This window comes from Microchirus variegatus (genome assembly GCF_963457635.1).
Source record: "Microchirus variegatus genome assembly, chromosome: 11".
NCBI lineage: Eukaryota > Metazoa > Chordata > Actinopteri > Pleuronectiformes > Soleidae > Microchirus > Microchirus variegatus.
In genome coordinates, this window is record NC_139812.1 from 12,442,327 (window position 1) to 12,465,949 (window position 23,623).

The following is a 23,623-nucleotide window of genomic DNA, read 5'->3' on the forward strand; positions in this document are numbered from 1 at the left end:
TTATCAGGTTTTGACAGCACTGTTTGCTTAACAGTTTGTTCCCATAGGCGTCTTGCATTAAATATTGTTAAATCAATAGCCAACGCGGCATCAAACCAGACAACACACCCTGAAGGTGAGCCGTTTCATGCAGTTTTCAGAATGCTTCATAACAATGGTATAGACTGCACTAAAGAAACGCCCATTTAAAAAACATGTGATGTCATGGGTTCTCTTTCGTTTATTGGATATAACTCTAAATCTAGATACTTTATTTGAATGCATTTTATCATAGATTCAGATTCAAGTGTGCCTGAGCTGGGAGGTGAACTCAAGTCACAGTCTATTAGGACATCTCTATATAGAGCGATTTTGAGGAAGTATTTTCTTCCTCTTTGTGGATGCCTCAGAGCAATCTCAGTCCAAGTTAAACATTTTGAGAAAATACCAGGAATTGCCCCATCATGATGGAGAGCGAGAATATGTTTTCGCTCTAATGAGGTGACCTCGGCGTGTGTACTTCACCCTGCTGAAGCCGGTTGGTGTGTTAGTGAGTGCTGCAGTGCGTGACGGGTCAGTCTATTACTGTACTACCAGAAGCGCAGTCCTGCCCAGAGGTTCCCTGCTGAGACAGAAATGAACCTGCCATCCAGAGAGGAGTGCGAGGGCTGGGACCAGGCACAAGTAGCCTTCTTTTTGTGCCAGGTGAGTACATGGGACACAATAAGGCACTATCAGTGGATACTAAAAGAGGTTTGCTGACCTGTTTTCAGCAGTGAATCATGTGTATACTTCTCTTCTTGTGTAATGTACATAATTCAAGCCGTTTCAAGAGGGAACGATGATGCTACAGTCTCGCATTTTGAATTAAATCTGTTTATGTTGTTGTCTCAGCTAAAACTAAATCATTATGTCTGTTGCCCCCCAGAACAAAATGTCAGAATGTGCCGTTACCATTAAAAAAATGAGAATTAATGGAAAAAGATTTATGGTGAGTTACACATTTTACATTTTCTAATAGCAATGTTTTTTTAACAACTGATTCAGGATTATATCAGGCCATGGTTATTACATTATATTATGCATTTAGTACATACAAGTACATATTTTAAAGAGTTTACCATGCAAGTGCTCAATGCTAAACTGCTGTTTCTAGTATAAATGGAAGAATAAGCTTGATTCTAACTTCAGCTCTAAGGCAACACTAAAATGTCCACAGTTGAAAAAAAACAGGAAAGAGTCTACAGGATATGATCAGTGGCTTTCATTATTTGTGAGGGCCCTTCAAATCTGGAAGTGATCGCCGTGTCAGTTGCAACTTCTGCTTTGATATTGCTCTCACAGCTTTGTCCACAGGACATAGTGTGTAGTCCAGCAGGAGCACAAAAGAACAATGTTTTACAGCTCGTGTGCTCCGAGTGAGCAAAGCAAACATTTACAGTCCACATAATCCAGTTGAAATAAAAAAAATACAGATGTCTGTTTTGACAGATTTTGTCAACCCCAATAGTGTGCAGGCACCACATTCTTCAGCTTTGTAGTTGAGATCAAAAAACAAAGGTCTCGTTTGAAGGTTGTGGTCCAGCCCCTAAAGACTCATTCGCCTGTGTTGCTTCATGCCGTGATAGCAACAACCACCAAAGAAACAGCAGTGACCTAACCTGCAAAACCATTCTGAACTAATCTGCATAGTTATACCTGCACACCATCTACCATAATACATGTACAGTCTCTTAGGGCCGTCCTATATTTCTGTGAAACACTGACACTGTGGGTGCTGCAGGAACTAATAACTGTGAAATGAATCACTGGGTTATTAAAGCTATGATCCCTCCTTTTTTAAAGTTAAGTATCATTAAATCTGCTTCGGTTGAGAGGAGAAAGCGGATTTCGTGCGGTGAAATAACTTAAGCATGGGTTCATAACTTCCTAATATTTGGTATTTTTAAAGGTTCCTCCATAATACCTTGCGTAATAGCTTAGCTTCTGTGCACCAGCATGCCTCTCCAAGCACTGGTTCATATACATCTTATTAGCGGCCACTCGTAAGGACTTCTTGAGAGAAACAATCTACTTGTGAATTCATTATTCACTGACCCTAAAATTATTCCACTTTAGGAGGGGATATTCCCTCACTAAAGTACTGAACTACAAGACTATTCTCCTCCAAAATATCCTCACTGTGGGTTTTTTTATCAGTCAAAGTCATTAATGTTTCAGAGGGAGAGGCTTTGATGTGCAAGTTATGGAAAATACATACAGTATAATGTTCGTACAGTATGGATATTGATTAATAGATTGCATAGCTTCAGATCTGCCAGAAAACCATCCATCCATCATCTACCGCTTTATCCTCCACCAGAGGGTCACGGGGCAGTGCTGTGCCTATCTCAGCTGACGTAGGGCAATAGGTGGGGTACACCCTGGACAGTTCAGCAAGAAAAACAAAGCTCGGATAATTACAGGTACCGTTGTACTGAACCAGTATATTTCACACCTGTGTGTAACCCTCGCTTCAGAGATTGAAGGCAGGTTCATGGTGGATAAATGAAGTGAGCGTAGACCTGAAACATACTCATAACACTGTCATGACCTTTAGACACTGGATGCCTGGGAACCCTGTTTTTCACATTTAAAGTTATTTCTCTATTTATGTTTATACCATCTCCAAAAACGGTTATTTTTGCTTCCTCAAAGACTATTTTTGATCTTTTTGCAATCCTGCATTTGGGTCCTTACCTTTGTAGCCCTGTCAAACACACATAATATGATTTTCCCGGCCTGACAAATGGCCAGGGGTGCTCATATACCAGCATAGTCAATGGGTAATAAAAATCTTTCTTAACCATTTTACACCCAACCCTCAAAATGTCCATCTGCGTATTTTAACCACAAAAACAGCAGAAAATGTCCTGCAACCAAGTGCTTTTGCCCATTTTTCCAGAATAGCGTCCAATATCTGGCAGTTATTATTAATTTATTTTTATCATTTGCATGATAAAATACTGTTTAAACAACTTAAAATGAAGGAAAGCAAACAGGGTTATTAAGAAAAGCACTGCACATGAACAGAGATTGCGTGTTAAATTTGAAATATTAAGTATAAAACATATTTACAATAAAAAAAGTTAAAAAATTAGTCTCTCAATGTTTCTTTGTCTCTCAATGTGCAAAAACTGGCCCAAAAAATGGAAACTATGTGCAGGTGTGCCGATTGTCCGGCTTCCTGAAACAGTGCAAGTGAAAAACCCGCAATAACCACAAGTTGGCTTTAACGTGCAACTTCTCAGCTTTCAGAAACTGTTGGAATTTGTCCGATAGCACAAACTGTCGCATAACTACAGTCATGCAGAATGCAATATGTGTCATCAGCGATATGCTCGGTTTTAAAGGGTTTTAACAACAAGTGGTGTAAATGCATCTTAAAGCTCACAAAGAGTGGTCCTGTTGCACACATGTTAGTTATGGAGGTCTACATTAACTTGTTTTTATGGTCAAAAACCTCCTAGTTGCTGTAAACGAGCCGATAGAAATCTGTCTTTTCTGACGATGTGCTGAGCAGCGATATTTCAGACTGAACTCCCAGAAGACAGAGTGTGTTGTAATTGGCCAGCCAGCGTAGAGCCTTCCCAACTGTCTTATGATTGGCCAGTACCCAGAAGTGACATATTCAGCACACCCACTCTCAGAAGTGCAGCTCCACCCTCTAGAACGGTGGATGCACTGCTACTCATTATCAAAAATATAAAAAAAATAGCTTCTTCCCGCTGCAGTCCCTTTTACGCCTTTGACCCGGAGTCAGACCCAGAGTCAGAAGACACTGTCGCTCGTGAAACACCTCCACAACGGACGTTATTCTTCTTCTGCAGTTCAATGTACGCAACCGGATGTACCCAGACTAGTGCCCGGAGCAGGAGGATCTGCTGTTCAGGAGAACTGCTGTTTACGTAACCGGACCGGGTTTTTTCAGAGATCTCGCTAAGCCTGAGATTACAATAAAACACAGCGTTCTCAGCAATGGCTAAAACTTCAGGGCTTCGTAAACAAGGTAATGACGCAGATACACACTAAAAAAAACAGCGTTAATTGGAACTTCCAGTCTAGGTCCGCTTTAACTTCCATTTAGGGCTGGGAAACATGGCCAAAAATTTGATCACAATACAGTTTCAAATCAGATAAACTGTCAGACAAAGTTGTGCCCCTAAGTAAAAGCTGAATGGAACAGTTAATTGTGGTTTTAAACACCGTTGTGGACAGGAAATAACAAAATAACTTGTTAAACTAAGAAAATGCTCACAATTCTGAGGCAAAACAGTCATAGCAATCACATGTTGGGTCATGCATTTAAATTGTGTTATATTGACACTGAACAAAATTATATTGCAATATGTAGCTGTATATTGTTATTGAATATTGCCTAATCCTTCCTCCATAATAATCATTCAAATTTGTTTAACCCTGTGCAGAACCTCATCATACATGGCAGGCCAAGAATAAATTATAAAAAAAAAAAAAGACTGGATTGAATTGCTGTGAATGTGTGTGACATATTCATGGTCTTGACAGGGAGATCCCCATTAAATTTTCAATTACTTTGCATATTAATATTTTAATTAACATATGGATAATTGTATTTGTAAATAAATGTATTAATCCCTTTTTTTTTATTTACATTTTGCGGATAAAACACTTTGAATATACTGTAGGCTTGGTCTTGTTGTCCTTTGCATGACATAGCTGTTTTAATATTCACACAGTTTTTGCCTCAAGACCTGAAAAGATATGAGACTTGAGTTTTATCTCTGCTTTTCAGATGACGGAGTGACTTTCAGTAGATGGTGCTCTCTACTTATCCAAGCATGAGTGTTGTTGCTCATTGTAATTATCCAGTTCCTCTGGAAGGAAAAACAGAAGTGCTTGCTTATTTACAGCTGCCTGTGGCTGTGAAATGTCACTTCTGTTGCAGGATGATTTCACAAGAGCAAATATAAACACTCTGAGGCTTTGGTTAAGATTGAATCAATACTGTGTTACAGAGCCGAGTGAAAAATATCCGATTTTCAATTCTGTATATTTACATGATTTTATTTCTCCAAGAACTTAAAGCCAACCTTGTTTTAAATGTGTTTATAATTGGCAAAGATGTTTGAGCTTCACTTTGGAAAAAGTCTGCCACTTATTTGACAGGATTAATCATCAAATATTCTAAACTTATGCACATGAGTTAGTGAACTTAATGCAGGGTTCAGAGCATTCTGAGAATAGAAGACCAGCTACAAGCTGCATTCAAGAAACCTCGTAAATATCACTCAAACACACATGCCCTTCACTAACTCAATGCTTGCTGCTGCTGCTGCCACCTTATTATAATAATTGTACCACAAATTTGATGAATTGATGATGAAAATTTATTTATTGAATGCAATCATTTAAATATAATTATCAGTCTTTTTCTTAACTATTTAATTTAATTTAATTTAATTTAATATACATGCTCATCCCGAAACTGTATTGTTTAATAACCATAACCATTTTTTTCGTGTTTCATTTATATCATGTTTCTACACTACTGTTCAAAAGTGTGGGGTCACTTAGAAATGTCCTTATTTTTGAAGGAAAAGCACTTTTTTTTTTCAATTAATATAACATTAAATGAATCCGAAATACACTCTATACATTGTTAATGTGGTAAACGACTATTCAAGCTGCAATCATCTGTTTTTTTTCCCATTTCCAGCAACCATCTCTTCAGTGTTCTAATGGTACATTGTGTTTGCTAATCGCGTTAAGTCCAATTTATACTCCTGCGTATGAAGTATGAAGGCCTGGGGGGTCTCTGTGGTTACGCAGTCGGATAATGGATTACGCAGTCGGATAAGTATAATGTGGCCTTTAGAAGGCTATTGGATGATTAGAAAACCTTTGAAAACCCTTGAAAACCCTTGTGCAATTACGTTAGCACAGCTGAAAACAGTTTTGCTGGTTCTTCTTGAAGGGTCAAATTATTTCTAATCTTGTCAATGTCTTGACTATATTTTCTATTAATTTTGCAACTCTTCTCATGAATAAAAGTGTGAATTTTTAATGGAAAACAAAAAAAGTTGTATGGGTGACCCCAAACTTTTGAACAGTAGTGTATATTAGATGGTTCAAAGGTCTTAAAATCCTTAAAGCAACAGTAGTTTTTTGGCATTATTGGCTCCATAATAACCTTCCAGCATAATGTAAATCAAATGATTTAAGAAAGAGCTACAGTTTTACATCTACTGTAACTATATAGGCTCCGTTTCCAGCCTAGTTCCAGGTCCATAACTGTGCACTGCATGTAAGTACATGACTCCAACAGCAACAACTGCCTTCACTGCAAAGAAAACTTTTAAAAAAGGAAATAGTCTCAAAGAGAATCAGGCAGTAAAGCATTCGTCAATATGGGATGAGCCTCTTCAGAAAAGAACAGATTGCCTCAGGCCATCAGTTGCATATGTAACAAGTCCCTTTGTCTGTGCTCATCTAGTGAGACAAACTCGGGACAGGGAGCTTTGATCCTACAACACTGGTATTTACAAAACCTATGGATGAAACTCAACGATCAGCAATGTTTCTAGCAATCCTTCCTACTGTAGCTTTAAATAAATAGAAATCAGTTTGGTGTTAACGCAGCTGTGGATTGCTGTCAAAAGACAACATCAGGCTGCTTGTCAAAAGCACCTCCATCACCTCATACCTTGGTAAGAATGAGAGGAAGAGAAACACAATCTAATTCTGGATGAGTGGTGGGTGGAAGCGTAACACGGGGTACTAGTGTGAGAATGGAAGTGACAGTCAGAGAAAAAGCACAGATAAAGGAAATATCTGTCTTTCTGATCCCATATTCAATCACACAGGGAGACAGATTAAAAGCTACATGTAGTACATCAAAACAACTGTGAGACTCCGTCTCTGTTGACACTGTAGCCGGCTGAAAAAAGTGACTTTGAAATGAGATCAACGCTACAAACAAAAGCCACTCAAATCTATAACAATATACAGTATATCAAACATGGATTGCATTGTTGTTGGTAGCAAACATCTACTGGAACGTAGAACACAAATTGGCAGATCTTTAAAAGAAAAAGTTAATAAAGGGTTAAAAAAAAAAAAGGTGTTGCTAACCACCCGTATTTTGCTCCTTGTCAGACTGAATTTGCCAGGAAGTAACAGAGTAACGTATTTGCAGAGGAGTGGAAGTAAACATGCACTAGCAGACCATCTGTGTAGCGTACTCGCCTCTCATGAGTACTATGTAGGTGTAAAATCATTTTTGTGATAGTGTGCCATTCAATTAGCAAGTGCTATGATATAACACGCCACGCCTCAGAAAGCAAACACATCCACGGATGCTCAGATTGGGGGCAAAGACAGTTGCTGTTTAAACACTCTGGATGCTGGAGGGTAGGATAACAGCTAAGCTGAAACATAGTCAAAGAAAAGACTCTATCTATAAAACTATTAGAATGCATTTTATGCAGTGGCATAGTCATGTTCAACCTCTGAGAATACATACATGTACCAATCTCAGCCTCAGGCCTTCATCAGGGATTCACAACAAAACAAAAAGTCATCTTAAAGTGGTTTTCCTCTAATTGGACTCTCACACTTTCACACGCACGGGGTGCTGTCCTCTAGAGGGGGTAAACATATAAAATTCAGCAGAAGGCAGCCAAGTTTGGCCCAAAAAAACATGGTAAATAGTAAGGAAGAAAAACAATAAGTAAATATTTAAATCTCAGAAGCAGTTCACAATTAATAATTTCATCACTTGCAAAACAAAAAGGCGTGGAGTTTACAGGCGAGAATGCCCCAGCCAGAAGGACAGAACAGAAACGTACCTTAAGCACATCGAATGTTTACTATACTGTGGCATTTTATACATTTTTCTTGAGTTAAGAAGAGGGAACAGGCAAAGACAACTAAACAAAAACAAACAAAAGTATTTTGGATTTATAAATTGTGGGCTACTGCACTCTCAGCTTTTACGATGTTCACTGTAAAAAAGAAACCGTTGAGAAAAATTTCAAGGCTACTTGCTGCAATCAATTTTTGAGTTTACAGCCCAACAAAAGATCACAAGTTTTTAAAAAGTTCCATCAACTTATATTATTTTGTTAGACAAACTTGTAAGTTAGAGTTGTGCCAACCCAAAATTCTGTTTTCAAACAGTTTGGCTCACTTATATTTCTTCAGATGATTTAAAAATTAAATAAAAAAATTACACTTTGAATTTTGAATTATCAGAATAAATATTACTTAGCCAAAATGTTTGAAAACAGAATTATGAGTTGGCACAACTCTAACTTACTCTAACAAAATAATATTAGTTGATGGAACTTTTTCTTTTTTTTTTTTTTTTAAACTGAAGATCTTTTGTTGGGCTGTAAACTCAAAAATTGATTGCAGCAAGTTGCCTTGAAATTGTGAGTTTTCTGAACTTTTTTTTTTTTTTTACAGTGCAGTTCCAAACATGATTTTTCTTTGCTAGTTTCAGAACAGCGTTGGTAAAAAAAAACTTCTTAGACTAGGTTGTAGCAGGTGCTCTTTGGATGGGGAATGTCAGTAAAATATTCACACAAAAAAACTGTAGTATATTAGTTAAAAGTTCACAAAAAAACTGTAAAATAACATGCAGCAATACAGTCCAATAGCTTTAGCCTCAAAAAAAATTTATTTGGTTTATTATTTAAGAGAATTTATACAAAATTAATAAAACGTATCCACATAGTAGAATTAAAATCACTAGTGCGGGTGACGTTAAGGTCATACTACTATTAACACAAATCATAACTGCCTGTGAGAACTTAAGTTAAAGTCTGGATGAATAAAGACATCAATTTCAGTTGTTGTGGACTGCATGAAAGTTATATGTTCATGTATATTTGAAACAGAAATACGTAATTGAGTGTTGATTTACACTATAATGAGTAAGGGCTCCTGGCATATAGTACAAAGGAAAGTCTGAAGCTTGTAAGACTGTTGTCTCTCATTGGAACAAGCACAGACAATCCTATAAATAATTCAATGTGGGAGCAGTGCCTGGCTATCCACTGGGGCGGACTATTTGATATTTTATTCAATGTCAAATGGCAAAGTCTGATTTTATAAAGATGTGGGGGGTTTTTTTTCCTATTAGCCAGTGGTCTGATCAAGTGTGTATCTGTAAGGCCAAGGTTCAGTTTTTTGAAGGAGGTAAAGTCTTTCATATTAAGTGATCTCAGTCTCTGATTTGCAAATTATTTGAGTGCCCACATTCACACCAGTAATTACTCTCATGGTAGATTACCTCAAATAAATCATAAATAGCTATGAAACCATTATTACACATTTCACAAGAGACTGCCGATAAAGGGCACATCCACACATTATTCATATCTAAATTGAGTACCTCATACATTAACCTCAATTAATAAAGTCCCTACCCATTTGTTCACACAATATCTTACAACTTAAGAGAACAATAAACTAATTTTAAAAAATTAAAAAAAAACATATGTTGTCATCAATCTCCATTACATTACACCAAGTATAAAACAGAGGAGGGGCGGCGCTAGGAATGACTTGGGGTAATGAATTATGAATGAAGAGGGGAAATACATAATTTAGCGGGATTTGTTGCATATTTTATGGTAATCATTTTCCTTTCATTTACAGATTTTAGTGTAACAGACCTTAAAATGCAACAAGAAACTACAATGCAGCAGAGAGTCAGAATAACGTTGATTTTAAAATGTTAGTTGAAACTGTGTAGTATGATGTAGGTACTTTATGTCATTATAGCCTTTAAAGATTGTACCTGCTGTTCTGTTTTACATGATATTGACTGATATAGACATTAAATGAGCTGCATATGTACATGTATACATCCAACGTCCAAAGTGGAGCCTATTCTTTACTAAGTAGTCTAAAATTCAGCTATGTGTTGTAGTTGCTAATATACTCTATTAACAAATGAAAAAATGTGTGCCCATGCATCTCAGTTGGCTCTTCCAAAAAATGATTTGTAACAGCTGTCAGAGAGAGAGAGATGCTGCCATCTCCTGTTAAATAAGAGGTAGTGCAGCACCGGGTGACCCACCAGTCATCTGAGAACTGTGTAATCTCCTGGTTTACCATGTGTTTTACATTTGATTTATCTGCTGCGTTCACAGAACATGACTGACAGTGACTTCAGCAAGTTTAGCCTCATTCACCAACCGTGAGTAACCATCATCTCACTCTTTCAGTATCTGTCTTGTCATTACATCACATTTTACATTACATGTCATTTAGCAGACACTTTTATCCATTGGTACTTACAATGGAGTACAACCAGCCATGGGTGGAGTTGAACTTGTGACCATGATGTCTCTGCACATGGGAGTACCGGTCTTAACCACTGAGCTACTCCACCCCACATTATATGATACACGATTTATTTATCTATGGTTATTTTTAAATAAAGAATTCTACATGACAGGAGGTTGGGTAAATGTAATGTCATAGTAAAAATCTTGATGTGTACTAGAAAATAAAGGGAACGCCTCAATGGCTGTGTATAAATGCATATGCTTTGTTTGTACACGCAGATGTGGGTTTCAGGTCTGAGTGCACCTGCACATTTGTCAGCACGTGTTTGTTCATGTTTGTGCAGTGTGTTCCTGTTCATGTATTCCCATGTGCATCTGTGTTTGCGTGGGTGTGTACACATGAACAGATACAATTAAATGTGTGTGTTGGGGGGGAGGGGGGGCATGTTGCTTTATTAACCTGAGACTTTGTCAATATTTCTTCCCAAAATGTTTGGATCTTGTTCTCCTTTTTGCAAAATTTGGATCCAAATAAAAGCATTTAAATGTGTTGACATGCAGCATTATTATTAGGGACCGAGCACACAGGGTGCGAGGACCCTATGGTAATTGTAGGAATTTTTTTTCCTTTTCTCAGAGTTCGAACTCTTATTTGAGCCGCGAAGCGTGAAAACGGACGAAAATTGCCACGCACTTCAGAACTGGCGAAATTTTTTATAAAATAAGGACTTGCGAAAAACCAATGCGACATGGCTCAGTAGCGCCCCCACATGTCAAACGCCTTTGGAGCGGGCGGAAATTTAGTTGCATCGAATTTCACGAAACTTAGTGGGAACATTGTCCGGCCCAAGACGAACAAAAAAATCCTCTTGAGACCATGACCTCAATGCAACAGGAATCTTGGATTTGCGTATATCTTTTTTCGAAACTGAACTTGCGAATTTTCATTGAAATTAATGTGGTTACAATGGTAAAATTACAGACTGCCATTAACATGGGTGCTTAAATATACAGTGTAAAAATTTAATTAATTTTTTGTTGCCTTTTTTGACAAAATGCCAGTGGATCGAAATATATGGTGAATACACAGCAAATTAAACTGTTTGTCTTCCTCAACCTCAGTGATACACTTGTTGAACCAGGAAGTTGCATGTCATTTTTATTTTAGAGCACCCACTATATGTCCAATAATGCCCAGCTAAAGCCAGTGTATGCAAACTTAGCCATTGAAAGGGACTGATCTCATTTCTGTAAATAAAGCTAAGGAGGTAAAAAAAACCAGCATATTGTTAGTGGGTGTCCCGAGTAATTTCACATTTATTCCGAAACTCCAGACTAAAGAGTGAATCATACACAGCTGGTTCCTCAGAAAACCCACAGCTGTCTCTTTAATTCTGTTAATGTGTGAACATTTCTTACCACAGACAACTTATTGGTATTTCTTTTTTCGTGTTTCACATTTATTTTGCCACCAATGCCATTGTGTCTTCTTTATCTGCCATCTCTATCTCTGACACACACACACACACACACAGAGGAAAGAGAGATATAGTCAATCATCCACCAAACAGGAAACACTGCACACTCCTCTTCCATATTTAGAAAACACTCAGGATTACAACATGGTACGGTACTTTCCGTCTGACTTCAAGCATGACCTTACACATACAAATACTTGTACTTAGGTGTCCAGCAGCAGCAGTATTTATAAGAAGTATCTTTGGTGAAGAGGAAACATTTAGAAATGCAGTTATATTCACAGAGGAAGGAATGTTCAGTAAAGAAAGATAAATAGAGATTAATGCCAGTGACCTCGTACAGATGATAAACATTATATGCAGAGGGGTCAAAAGGTCCGAGACCACGCACTGCATAGCTTTTAAAAAATGCCAGCACGTGGGTGGAAGTGCAACTGAAGAGTCAAGAGAGCAAGATGTGATTTAAGACGTTTGCTCAAAGCGTGGTCACTGCGTCTGTGTGTGTGAAGGAGTGGAAAAGAGAAGTGATTTTTCTTACAAATGCAGTTATGAACAAAACCCTCCCCTCTGTGACAAAGACGGGACTCGCAGCCAAACAGGGTTCAGTTTTGCTGCCGCAGTCTAGCTGTCAGCACGAGCTTAATGGGTGAGGAGCCAACTATGTAAACTGGCAAGTTTAACATGAACAAGGATACGCTCAGTAAACTCACGGCTCCTGCCACAGCAAAGATTCGGTAAGTCGTCCGCTTCGTTTGTTTATTTTTGAATTGCAGCAGACAATGATGCATTGTCATTCTTTGCTAAACGTCCGTAATATCTGGAGCACTTTTTAAATGTATGGTTACATATAATGCTGTATAGACGTTTTAAAAAAGGTATCCAAAAAGTTAAAACTTTTCAAATGAGCCACTTTATCAAGGAGTGGTAGGTAAACACAGGTTACTAATCACATTGATTATACCTAAATAGAACAGTTTGTTAATGGGATGATTAACACTTGCAATAAACGTCTTTAAAAACAAATACATATCACAATTTAATAAACTCCTCCTGGAGTCACACTGACATATTTTAGTTTTAACCAGAATAACTACTTGAAAGAAATGATTACGTGTAATAATTCAAAGAATGGCTTGTTCCCAGATGGGATTTATGGCTCTTTGAAGGGAGCCGGATCTTGAGGAGCAAGCAAGATGCATGTAACACCTTTTTATTTGTGGCACAATAACAAAACTAAGCAGGCTACAATGAACTTCTATGCAAAACTATACTAAATTAAACATATATTAATATAGAAAAACTTTTAGAAAACAAGTTTCAAGTATAACCCTGCATAGGACTCCTGAACTGTCCTTGGTAACTATTGATATTAGTGCAAATTTTAGTATTTTTAGAAAGATGAAAAAAAAACTCACTGTAAACAACAAAATAAAGTGTAAACAAACTTTGTCAGATTTGCATTGAGGAACTGACTCGTAGCTGCAGTACTGATACTCACGCACTCACAAATTTCCATATCAAATTGGCAACCCATGTGTTTTCTGCCGGGCACCTATCCTTGTTGTACATGCTCTCCATCTCAGTGGAGTAACAGGTGTGCATGCTTTGTGTGTGACAGCGATTAAATAAAAACAATTGGGGGGTTTATTTTGCACCCAAAACGGTTATATATATTTTTAAAAGTTTTATATGTTGTTAACTTTGGGATTTCTAAAAAAAACATTTGGATTTCCATCCATAACTTTAAGATTTGCAAACACAACTTGATATATAACTGAAAAAGTGAGTCACAGTTTTTGTTTTTTAAATCCTAAAGTTTTGGTTCCAATTCTGACAGTGAATTTAGAGCAGGGCTCTCAAACTCAAATGACCTGGGGGCAGAGTGTGAAATACCCATTAATAATCAGGGGGCTCCCCATCTCCCATGTGTTACACTATACTGTTTCACCCACCACAGGTGCCACCCTGCAGTATTGGCTATCTTTCCTGTCAGATGTGGGCTTGTGTGGGCTTTTTTCCACATCACCATTTGGAAAGCAATTAATGAAAACATTAAAATACATAATAATAATGTCCATTTTGTCTGGTTATAAAGAAGCAGGCAAAGTGTATTATGTATGTAGATCATATATGTAAAACTGAAATTACAAAAATTATTAGGAAGACAACATGTTTATATTTAGACTCCCTCAAATGTTGCCTTTGAGGCCCCCAGACCCCCCTGTATTTCGTACAGTGCCTGCCTGGGGACCACTGAGTGTCTAGTCTGGTCAGTAGGGGATCGGTGAAGTAATATCACAACACATTAATAAAAACGCGCATGTGGGCTACATGTGTCCTGCGGGCGAGGGTTTGTGATCTCTGGTTTAGAGTTAGCTCACTTATTAGCATTAGCATTAGCATTTATCCTAGTTAGCTAGCTGCGACTCACCTGCTTTAGCTGCGTGTTTTCGTCGAAATGAAACGTTGGAGATTGTCATCAGTGCGACTTCGTCGTTGCCCATAACTGGGTTAGCTACAACTGTTTATCAAAACAAATGTGTCCACTTGACGTGAAAAAGGACATGGTATTTTCGGCTTTTATTTTCCTAAGTCAAACACCTGTCAGCGATCAAACGCTGTTTATGTTTGCCACACCCTGCGCGTGGCCTGACAGGCATGGGTTGGTTTGTTTGTTTGTTTGTTTGTTTGTTTGTATGTTTGAAACAATAATCTAAGTCATTGCATCTTCATGTATGAATTGTCTCAAGGATCACTCAGCCAGGATGATACCCTATGGAGGTAGATTTGTGTCTTTATTATTCAATTAAAAAAAAAAAGGTTGCTTCAATCAAATTTTATATTTTCAATTAAAAATAGACGAAAAATACACGAAATCGTATTTTGAGGCCACGAAACATAATTTTGTGGCAATTAAATACTATTTTGTGGCCACAATTATTTACTAATTATCTACCTGAGACCCTCGAGAGGGTGCGCACAATTTGCCTACCCAACTGTCCAGGAATTAAGTCGTTCGCACATTATATCTTTGTGGCCACAAAATATTATTTTGTGCGCATGTTGTGCCAAAATAATATTTTGTGGCCACAATTTTTTTTTTGACCATGTCATGTGTTTGGGCCATATTATGGGTAGAACATTTGTTTCTTTATAATTCAATCAAAAAAGATAAGACAAAGACAACCTTTTTTTTAATTTGAATAATAAAGAAACAAACCTACCTCCATAATACCCACCCTTTATGTTTGCATAAATCCAATACTTAACATACATTTTACAGAATAATTCACTCGAGTGTTGCAAAAGTAAATACATTATATTATATTGTTTTGTAAGTGTTTTTAAGCTCTCTCTCGAAATGACAACGCCAAATTGTGTGTTTTCCAGGCAGCTTCAAAAGATTGTGCAAGACATCAAGAGAAAGGATGACAGCTTACTGAATAAACTGAGGAGGTCAGTGTCTTAACTTTAAACATCTTTACTGTACTTTTTAGTGCAGTGTGGTATTAATACAGTTCAGGCTAAGATTCTCAATGCCACGTGTGTGTGTGTGTGTGTGTGTGTGTGTGTGTGTGTGTGTGTGTGTGTACGCATCAGTAAAAATGTCGATTCCTCTTTCACAGCCGTTGGAATGAGAGACCCACACAAACCAAAAATAACATCGACAGATGTCTCACTTTCCTTTCCTGATATCGGTCATTTATAGACGCAAAAGGATAGACACGACAGTGACACAAGCACTTCTAAAGACATTAGTTTGTCGTTCGTTTTGTTTTGAAGTATCACTATGATAACAAAACAAAAAAATCTTGAAATCCCATGGAAATGTACGTCTTCTATTAATAGCAATAACACAATCTAAAAAATATCAATCTCTCTCTTTGTGGCAGACTAAAAAACAAACAAATTCCGAAGTTACCTGCGCGAGATTATGGAGGTAAGATCTGTGTCTTTATTATTATATATGTCATGATGCAATTGATCACCGTCCTAGTGTAAAATACCCATAACCAATGTGTGTGACTGAAACATTTGACTGACTCAGACACTGTCAGTGTATTTCAGAACAACGGGTGTTGCTCAATCTTCCCCATGTGTCTCTGTTGGGGAAAGGTTTTTAGCAATTCCAGTGACCAATAAGTGCACATATGAGTTCACAGAGCATGTATGAGTACATGAGTGGTGTTTTCTTGTTAACTTTCCAGAACTGAGTGATGATTTTTCATTTCCAGCTATGCAAATACATTAATCATCGCATCTGCTGTCAAGCTTCAACCTCCTGTTAACTCATTAACTACTGCTGGATCTGATTGGGTTTCAACCCAATCAACTCTCAGAAAACATTGTGCTGCACTCTTAGAAATAAAAGTGCTACGTAGAACCACATAAGGCTCTTCGGCTTGGCCTCATAGGAGAACCCTTTATAAAAGCTTCCACCTGGAACCCTTAATGTTACCAAGAGCCCCTTTAAAACCCTTTATTCAGGAAAGGGGTTTTAAAGGGTTCTTTGGGGAAAGGGTTTTTCGGAAATATTATATATTTATATATAATATATAAAATATTGCAACTGAGCTTTGGAAACGGTACACTCTTAGAAATAAAAGTGCTAAGAAGAACCATATAAGGTTCTTCGGCTTGTCCTCATAGGAGAACCCTTTTTGGCTCCTGGTGGAACCTTTAAGAACCCTTTTAAAACCCTTTATTCAGGAAACGGGTTTTAAAGGGTTTTCTGAATCAAAATGGGTCTTACTGGAACCATTAATGTCACCAAGAACCCTTGAAAAACCGTTTCTTCGGGAAAGGGTTTTTCAGAAGCAAATGCTTCCAGGTAGAACCTCAGCCCTTGTCGAAGGACCATTTTGGAACCCTTATTTCAAAGAGTGTAGGGTCCAAAAGTCAGTAACTAGTGTATATGATGTCTCTCTTCTGTATAAACTCTCCCTTTACCTGTTTCCACGAGTTCTTAACACTCTGCTTAATTATGTGTCGCTTCCATTAAAACATAATACTGCAAACTGTGGTTTAGTCACTTGTTGAAAGGTTATTCAACAGTCTGTGACATGAGGAGACACGTGTCAGCAGTTCCTCAGTTTCATTTCAGATGAACGTAATCATTCATGATGTAGATAGCCGGCCATGTCTAATTAAACCCACAACTGTGTGTTTTCTTTGTAACGTAATCCATTTAAATCCCTGCACTTACAGATGATGAGGATGTTGACGATCAGTTCTCCGATCCCGATTATGTAAGCGTGAGTAAATTGTGAGTCATTTTGGTTTGTGTCCCGTCTGACATGTCTGTTTGAAACGCTGTATGTGTGTTGTTCACCAGGATAATGACATGTATGAGGATCCACATGCTGACCAGGACGACAGCTATGAACCGCCGCCCAGCCACAGACCCTTGCCCACAACATCTTCCTTCCCAACAGGAGAGTACCTCGGTGAGTACAGACATTTGAAATGAAGAACTGATCATTATTCATTCCTTTTTGTTGTTTTTTTTCCTTTTCACACGTGGCTTCTGTTACTCCACTATCCCTCTTTTTTACTGCAGAATAGAATCAATTTATCGCGCCCTCTTCGGTTTCAAAACCACAATACTCCCAGGGGCATCGAATTAGTGCTTCACGCGAACACTGATGTCCTGTTGCTACTTCTACTTCTCCTTTCCAGACAGCTGTCGTAACCAGGCCAAACACTCGCCCAGGAAGCCCTTTCGCCCAGACAAAGCCTCCAGACAACTGCCCCCAGAACCCACCCACATGGGGAGCGATGAAGACGTAAACCAACTTTAACCAAAGCTCTCATGAATATTTTTGTTTTAGAGAGTCTTGTCATATCCTGTGGTAAACAGTTTCGCCTTACTGTGGACAGCCGCCCCCCTTTATACACGATATGTTATTTTGCAGGAAGACTACATGAATCCAGACGACAATAACGATGAAGACAACTACGTAGAACCTGCAGAAGATCTGTCCACCAGTAAGATACTGTACACATAGAGCTGCAATATGATTTCTACAGCTGTAAGTATACTGTAACTGTGTGATAACAGTACTGTGCATCTCTCTCCTCAGATCCTTTGTTGCTCTGTAGAGGCAGAGCACGGAAGGAACTCCCCAGGTTGCCTGCATCGTTACCCCAACCTCCATGCGGTCCTGGTGGGTACAACAACAAACAAGGCACAATGAGCATAGCTTTTCTAATTAGAGAAAGCACTCTTTCTATGATCGTCTTCTGTACCGTGAGTCTCCAAGTCTGGTGAGGTCAGACAGGTTTAAAAGCAAGAATTTGATTATAAGGGGAAATAAAAATGTAATTTTGAAGATAGATAGGAGTTATAGAGTCATCTTCAGTCTTTTTTTTTCAGTCAGATTTGGTTTGGTATTTGGGCCTGTCCTCTAACAAACCCCATGATCTTGGACCTGCAAACAACTTAACATGCAAAACAATTTCAAAGTGTCTGCCCACATTCTTATGACTAATGTGGCAAAGTTTCCACTTCTCAGCACATGTTATTCTCTTGTCACTTCCATTCTGCAGAGTATTTCTTCCTTCAGCGTATATAATACCGAATGTGTGTGTGTGTAAAAGCCGATAAGGCAAACTCCTTCTTTGCTTCCTGGGAGACTGACCAAACACAAAAAACGCCCAAGGCCACTGTCACATTCTGAAAACATCTTTAAAGTAAACAATAACATGCAGCACCAAGTGGAGGCTGGCAACATTTTACTGTCTGCTTGTCCAATTTTCTCTTTGTCTTTGTTTGTTTTTCAGATTTTTATGAAGTCCCAGACATAGAGGTAAACTGGTAGTGTAAAAAAACAAAACAAAGTGCTTTTAAAAATGAAATTTGATTGTATCTTATGGAATATTTACAGCAAAGCTCATCATCATCTCCATCAAACAGGTCAGTTTTACACTCCACTGATTCATTCGGTTGTATTCACGATATGAAATGACAATGTTTTAGACATTTGAAATGGAACTAATCGTTTTCCTCACATCCGTCTTATAGACAGCGCGCAATCTCCTCAACGCTGTTGAGTTTTTTACCACCAAAACCCTGCCCCAGGTAGGACAGACTGCCATAGATCTGTCATGAAATGCAAAGATAATTTTATTACTGTAGATATTTATTTTCATCTCCTAGAAAAATCGGATTCTTTGCAATGACTACACCATTAATGACTTTCTTTTATATTTATTTTAGACAGAATATGAGGTCAGCTCCTACTGTAAGTGATGAATAATGTGCAAGATTATATTCCGCAATTTACTGAATGTGTACTCAGTGGATTTTTGATATACTGGTTTTGTGATTTTTGCAGGTCCAGGAGCCAACACAAGACGATGAATATGAAGTTTGTGATCGAGACGATAGTGAGTACTTATTCCCGTTTTTTTTTTTTGGTTTGATTTATTTTGTCACCTTGAAGAAACCTAGTGATAAAATGTCACTGCATTCAAAAACCGTGTGTGTGTTCCTACAGATTGTAGCAGTAAACCCGCAGAGAGTCGTCCTCCGCCTGTACCAAAACCTTTGCCCAGAGAGTAAGCAACAATTTCCAGTATAAATGTGAAGAAGGTAATAATTGTTTGACTGATCGTCATGTTTTTCTTTCAGGAGGTCACCAAAGCCACCTTTAAGACCGGTAGGGAAATTTTGTTTATTAAAAATAAGGTACATGCAGTCAAAATGCAATTTATGTTGTGATGTATTTTAGTTGAGTTGAATGATGATGAAATCTATTAAATATGACTTCTGTTACAGAGGCTGGATTTAAAGCCAAAGGGATTTGAAAGTAAGAGTTCAAGGTGTTTTTTTTGTGTTATTGTGCTGTTAGTGCCGTCCATTTCTGTGATTATATGTTATGAGCTCACATTTCATTGACTCCTAACAAACCAAATCTCCATGTGATTGAAGAATCTCCACATTCTCCGATTAAAAGTAAATGAGGCTGTGATTTAAAGAAGCCTTTAAACAAGTGAAAAAGAAACTACATTTTACACCGATCATTTATTGAATGTTTGGTTTTCCACAGGCCAAAAGCTGCCTGTGATACCAACTGATCACACAACTCCTCCAAAAGCGTTCACACTAGACCTGGCAAGACCTAAGTAAGAATTGCACTCTGCACATATATCGTAAAGCTAGTTGAATTAGAATTTATTTAATCTCAAAATTTAACCATTTATTGACTGTGTCCTGCTCTGTTTGTTGGTCCCTGTTGCAGAATTCCTCTTCCACAGTTGACCTCCATCAGTAAGTTGTGTCTTTTTTTATGTAAATACCCAAAATGATCTTTCAATCAAAGCTTTATTATTAAAAAAAAAAATCATAATTCTTTTTGTCTCTGAAGCAACAGACAGAAAAAGTGTCTCTACCGAAAATGGATTGCTAGATGACGATGAGGTGAGGCTATATTAAATAAACACTGTAAATATTACAGATGTCTCTATAGTAATGTGATGGGAAATGCATCTTCCATTCCTCCCATGTCTTCTTCTCAGAATGCAGATGTCTATAAGAAACCCTGGTATTGCAGCACATGTAACCGGAAGACTGCTGACGATGCTCTGCTCCGGTCAAATAAAGTGAGAATCGTCGTTAAAAACCCGCCGTCATTAACGCAAAACGCGTGAGCAGTGTGTGGATTATTTTCTGTGACTGACCTCTGGGCGTCTGTTTCAGGATGGAGCGTTTATGGTGCGGAAGAGCTCCGGTCAGGACACACAGCAGCCCTACACGTTAGTGGTGCTTTACAAGGGCAGGGTGTACAACATACCCGTCAGATTCATAGCAAACACGCAGCAATATGCACTGGGGAGCGAGAAGAAAGGAGAGGAGGTATGGTTCACAAGCTTGATCATATCATGTCGTTGCATTTCGCACACACACATCACAGACAGAATTGAAGTTTATACAGTTATGTAAGCATATGTACATCCTCTTAAAAGCCATTTTTAATTACTTATGGAGGTAATGACATATGCAAATGTCATTACCTCCTTCAGACAGGGCAACCTGTCTGAAGGAGGTAACCTTAGGCCTTTCCTGCACCTTAGGCCATTTTGACTTGTCACAGCATTAAAGCAGAGGTGTAACTAATAACATAAGTCCATAATTTGCATTTGGGTACAGCCACAGTGGGCATTGAACATTAGAATTCACATAAAATGCCTCACTCAATATAAATAAGGTAGAGCAGAGGTCTCAAACTCACCCCCAATCAGTTTCATGCAGCTCGCCACTTAATATCAAGTTATAATGAGTTATTTCTGAATGGACTTTTTATTAATGAATTCCTTTTGCATCTTACATAAGTTCATATTGTGAACTATTTGTTGTTCCATGTCAAAACAAAACTCTTTCATTTTGGAAAGATGTGAAATATCATAAATAGTATTATTTCGATATCTCTTCTCAAAAGGTTGAACTTTTTGTCATTCGAGTTTGAGCCCCCTGGGGTAGAGTAAATAAAGATTTTTACAACCAAGGCCTGCGCTCTCCGAGTGCTTTTCTAGTATTAAAGGTGCCATATGTAAGAATGTGGCCAAATACGGTTACTACATTCAAATTCAAAATACCAAGGTCTTTTAGGTTTCGTTTTCTGACGTAACTGGCAACCCGTGGTTGCTCGGCAGCTGAGACTCTACTGACTGTAATTATTGGTAGACGGCGGTAGGTGGCGCCACATGCCAAAACATGATTTCAAAACATAAACATGATTTGCAGTCTGCAAAAAAAAAAATTTATGCAAATATTTTGGCTGTACTGTTGTTGTTGGTTCAGTATGTGATATGTGTATTAATCCTGAGTCTCTGTGACATATTAGGAGGATTTTATGGCCAGTTGATTTAGATTTATTACATAATGCACCTTTAAATGTGTCTGGAAAATGTAAGATTTTAGCAGATTAACTCAATAAGATCAACTTTACTAACCATTTAACCTCCTATTTTAACCAGTATTTCAGCAGCCTCTCCCACATCATCGAGAACCACCAGAAGACTCCGTTGGTGCTGATTGACAGCCAGAGTAACAACAAGGACGCCACCAAGCTGTGCTACCCCATAACACCGTAGACGAGGCCCACCAACAGCCAGCTGATTAGGCTGCATCCCAACCTGCTGTGTTTACTGTCAGACTGTGAACAGAACTGATTGTGTGATTTTTTTTTTTTCCTCCACTGTTGAATGAGGCGCTGTCAACAGGACTGCGTGACGGTCATGTGGCGTTACAAGCAGAACTGACTCGGAAGACTTTTTAAACTCGTGTTTTTTTTATTAAGATTCTTTTTTTAACGCTCTGTCGGTAAACAGTGTATCAAAATTAACGCAAGGAATGAGACGAGCGTTGCAGAAGCAAAGGGAAGCAAGACAGACGGAGGATTCGCTTATGACAGCAGTACATTGGGAGAGCAAATGAGCACAAAGTTGTACATTTTGTCTCAATAAAAAAAAAAACATCTTGTGTTGCAAACGCACATCTTCAGTCATGAGAAAATACCACCAGGAACTGACAACAGTTCCATTTATTCTCTGTTCAACAAAATAACGTTACACTCATGCACATTGGTTGCATAACAAGGCACTTAGTGAAAATTCTCTGCTAATATTTTACAGTACCTCTACCTCGACTATATACAGTTATAAATCCTTTGTCTAAATTACAATGAAAAGAATAATGTGTATATATCGACATACACGGGTCACCGACGCTCCAGATGTGGGGAAACATACACAATTTAGGTACATCTGTCAAATTTTCCAAGACGGACATACACTCTCACACACACACACACACACACACACACACACACACAAACAAGAGCCAGTGTTCCCTTTGGCTGCATAGGGAAATGTTTTAGACACAGGAGGACACTGGTTCAGATTGTCAAAGACCTAATAAGTGAGGTAATGGGAAATATAAATCCTCCTTTAATAGTGCAATTAAAAGGATTATCATTTCAAGTCAAAAAAGAGGAAATGTGTTTTTGGTTGTTGTTTTTTTACAGAACAAAAATGACCAATTCTTCCAGGCCTCTTCATCATTAAAAAAAATCCTGATTTCAAAAGTAATAATTCTGTTAGTATCCGATCTAGAACAAAGATCAACTGTTTACTTTTCAAAAATGAATCATGTTTATAGGGCTATCTGCTCCCACTGAAATATCTTTTAGCATGATTTGGAGTTTAAACATTAATTGTACACAGATTCTTCCAAACAAGCACAAAGAAAAGCATATAAAGACTAAACCTAAGGTCATAAATAAATGTTGAATAAAAACAGCTTATTGTCTTCTTTTTTCTTTTTGTTTTTTAAACACAAACTTTTGGTATATCCGAGTAACCTGTGGGTCTCTGTGTCCCATTGCAAAAACATAAATATTATAGCTACCACACTGTATAGCCTACCCGTACATAAATTGATCCATAAAACTCAGATGGTATGGCAAATATACATATTACAGTGTTCTATAAAATATTCAATATGACAGTGTAAATAGATCACCTTAAATAAATCTATTGCCGCAGAAGAAAAAAAACAAAAAACAAAGTCGTCAACACCACGTCCGTGTGGCTGTACAAATAATTACTAATCTACATAGAGTTTGCATCAAGCTACTCATACTGGGAGACAAAGGTAAATGTTCAAATTACCCTGAGAACATGAACCCTCCAGGAAGCATGACAATGATTCAAAAACAACCGCTCATTAAGACCTTAAAAAAAAGACGAGACTGGCTATCACAGCTTCCATTATTGTTTTTGTTGTATTGCAAAGTCATATATTTTTCCAGACAAGTTTTTATTTCCATCCAGTGTGTGAGACAT

The 23,623-nt window shown here is 37.9% G+C and overlaps 1 protein-coding gene across 1 annotated transcript; it reads left to right on the forward strand.

The window, feature by feature from the left end:
• Positions 1-615: 615 nt before the first annotated feature.
• blnk (B cell linker) lies at positions 616-22,084 on the forward strand (the record flags this gene model as incomplete). The annotated part of the gene is made up of 24 exons (XM_083897355.1): positions 616-684; positions 908-970; positions 10,161-10,207; positions 15,167-15,232; positions 15,670-15,716; positions 16,985-17,025; positions 17,112-17,223; positions 17,456-17,562; positions 17,692-17,764; positions 17,860-17,943; positions 18,560-18,585; positions 18,664-18,692; positions 18,801-18,857; positions 18,996-19,020; positions 19,114-19,165; positions 19,276-19,336; positions 19,410-19,437; positions 19,557-19,587; positions 19,828-19,903; positions 20,020-20,048; positions 20,146-20,198; positions 20,297-20,380; positions 20,478-20,633; positions 21,755-22,084. 24 exons carry the CDS (start codon positions 616-618, stop codon positions 21,869-21,871), a joined length of 1,533 nt encoding a protein of 510 aa, XP_083753481.1. The 3' UTR covers positions 21,872-22,084.
• Positions 22,085-23,623: the final 1,539 nt, after the last annotated feature.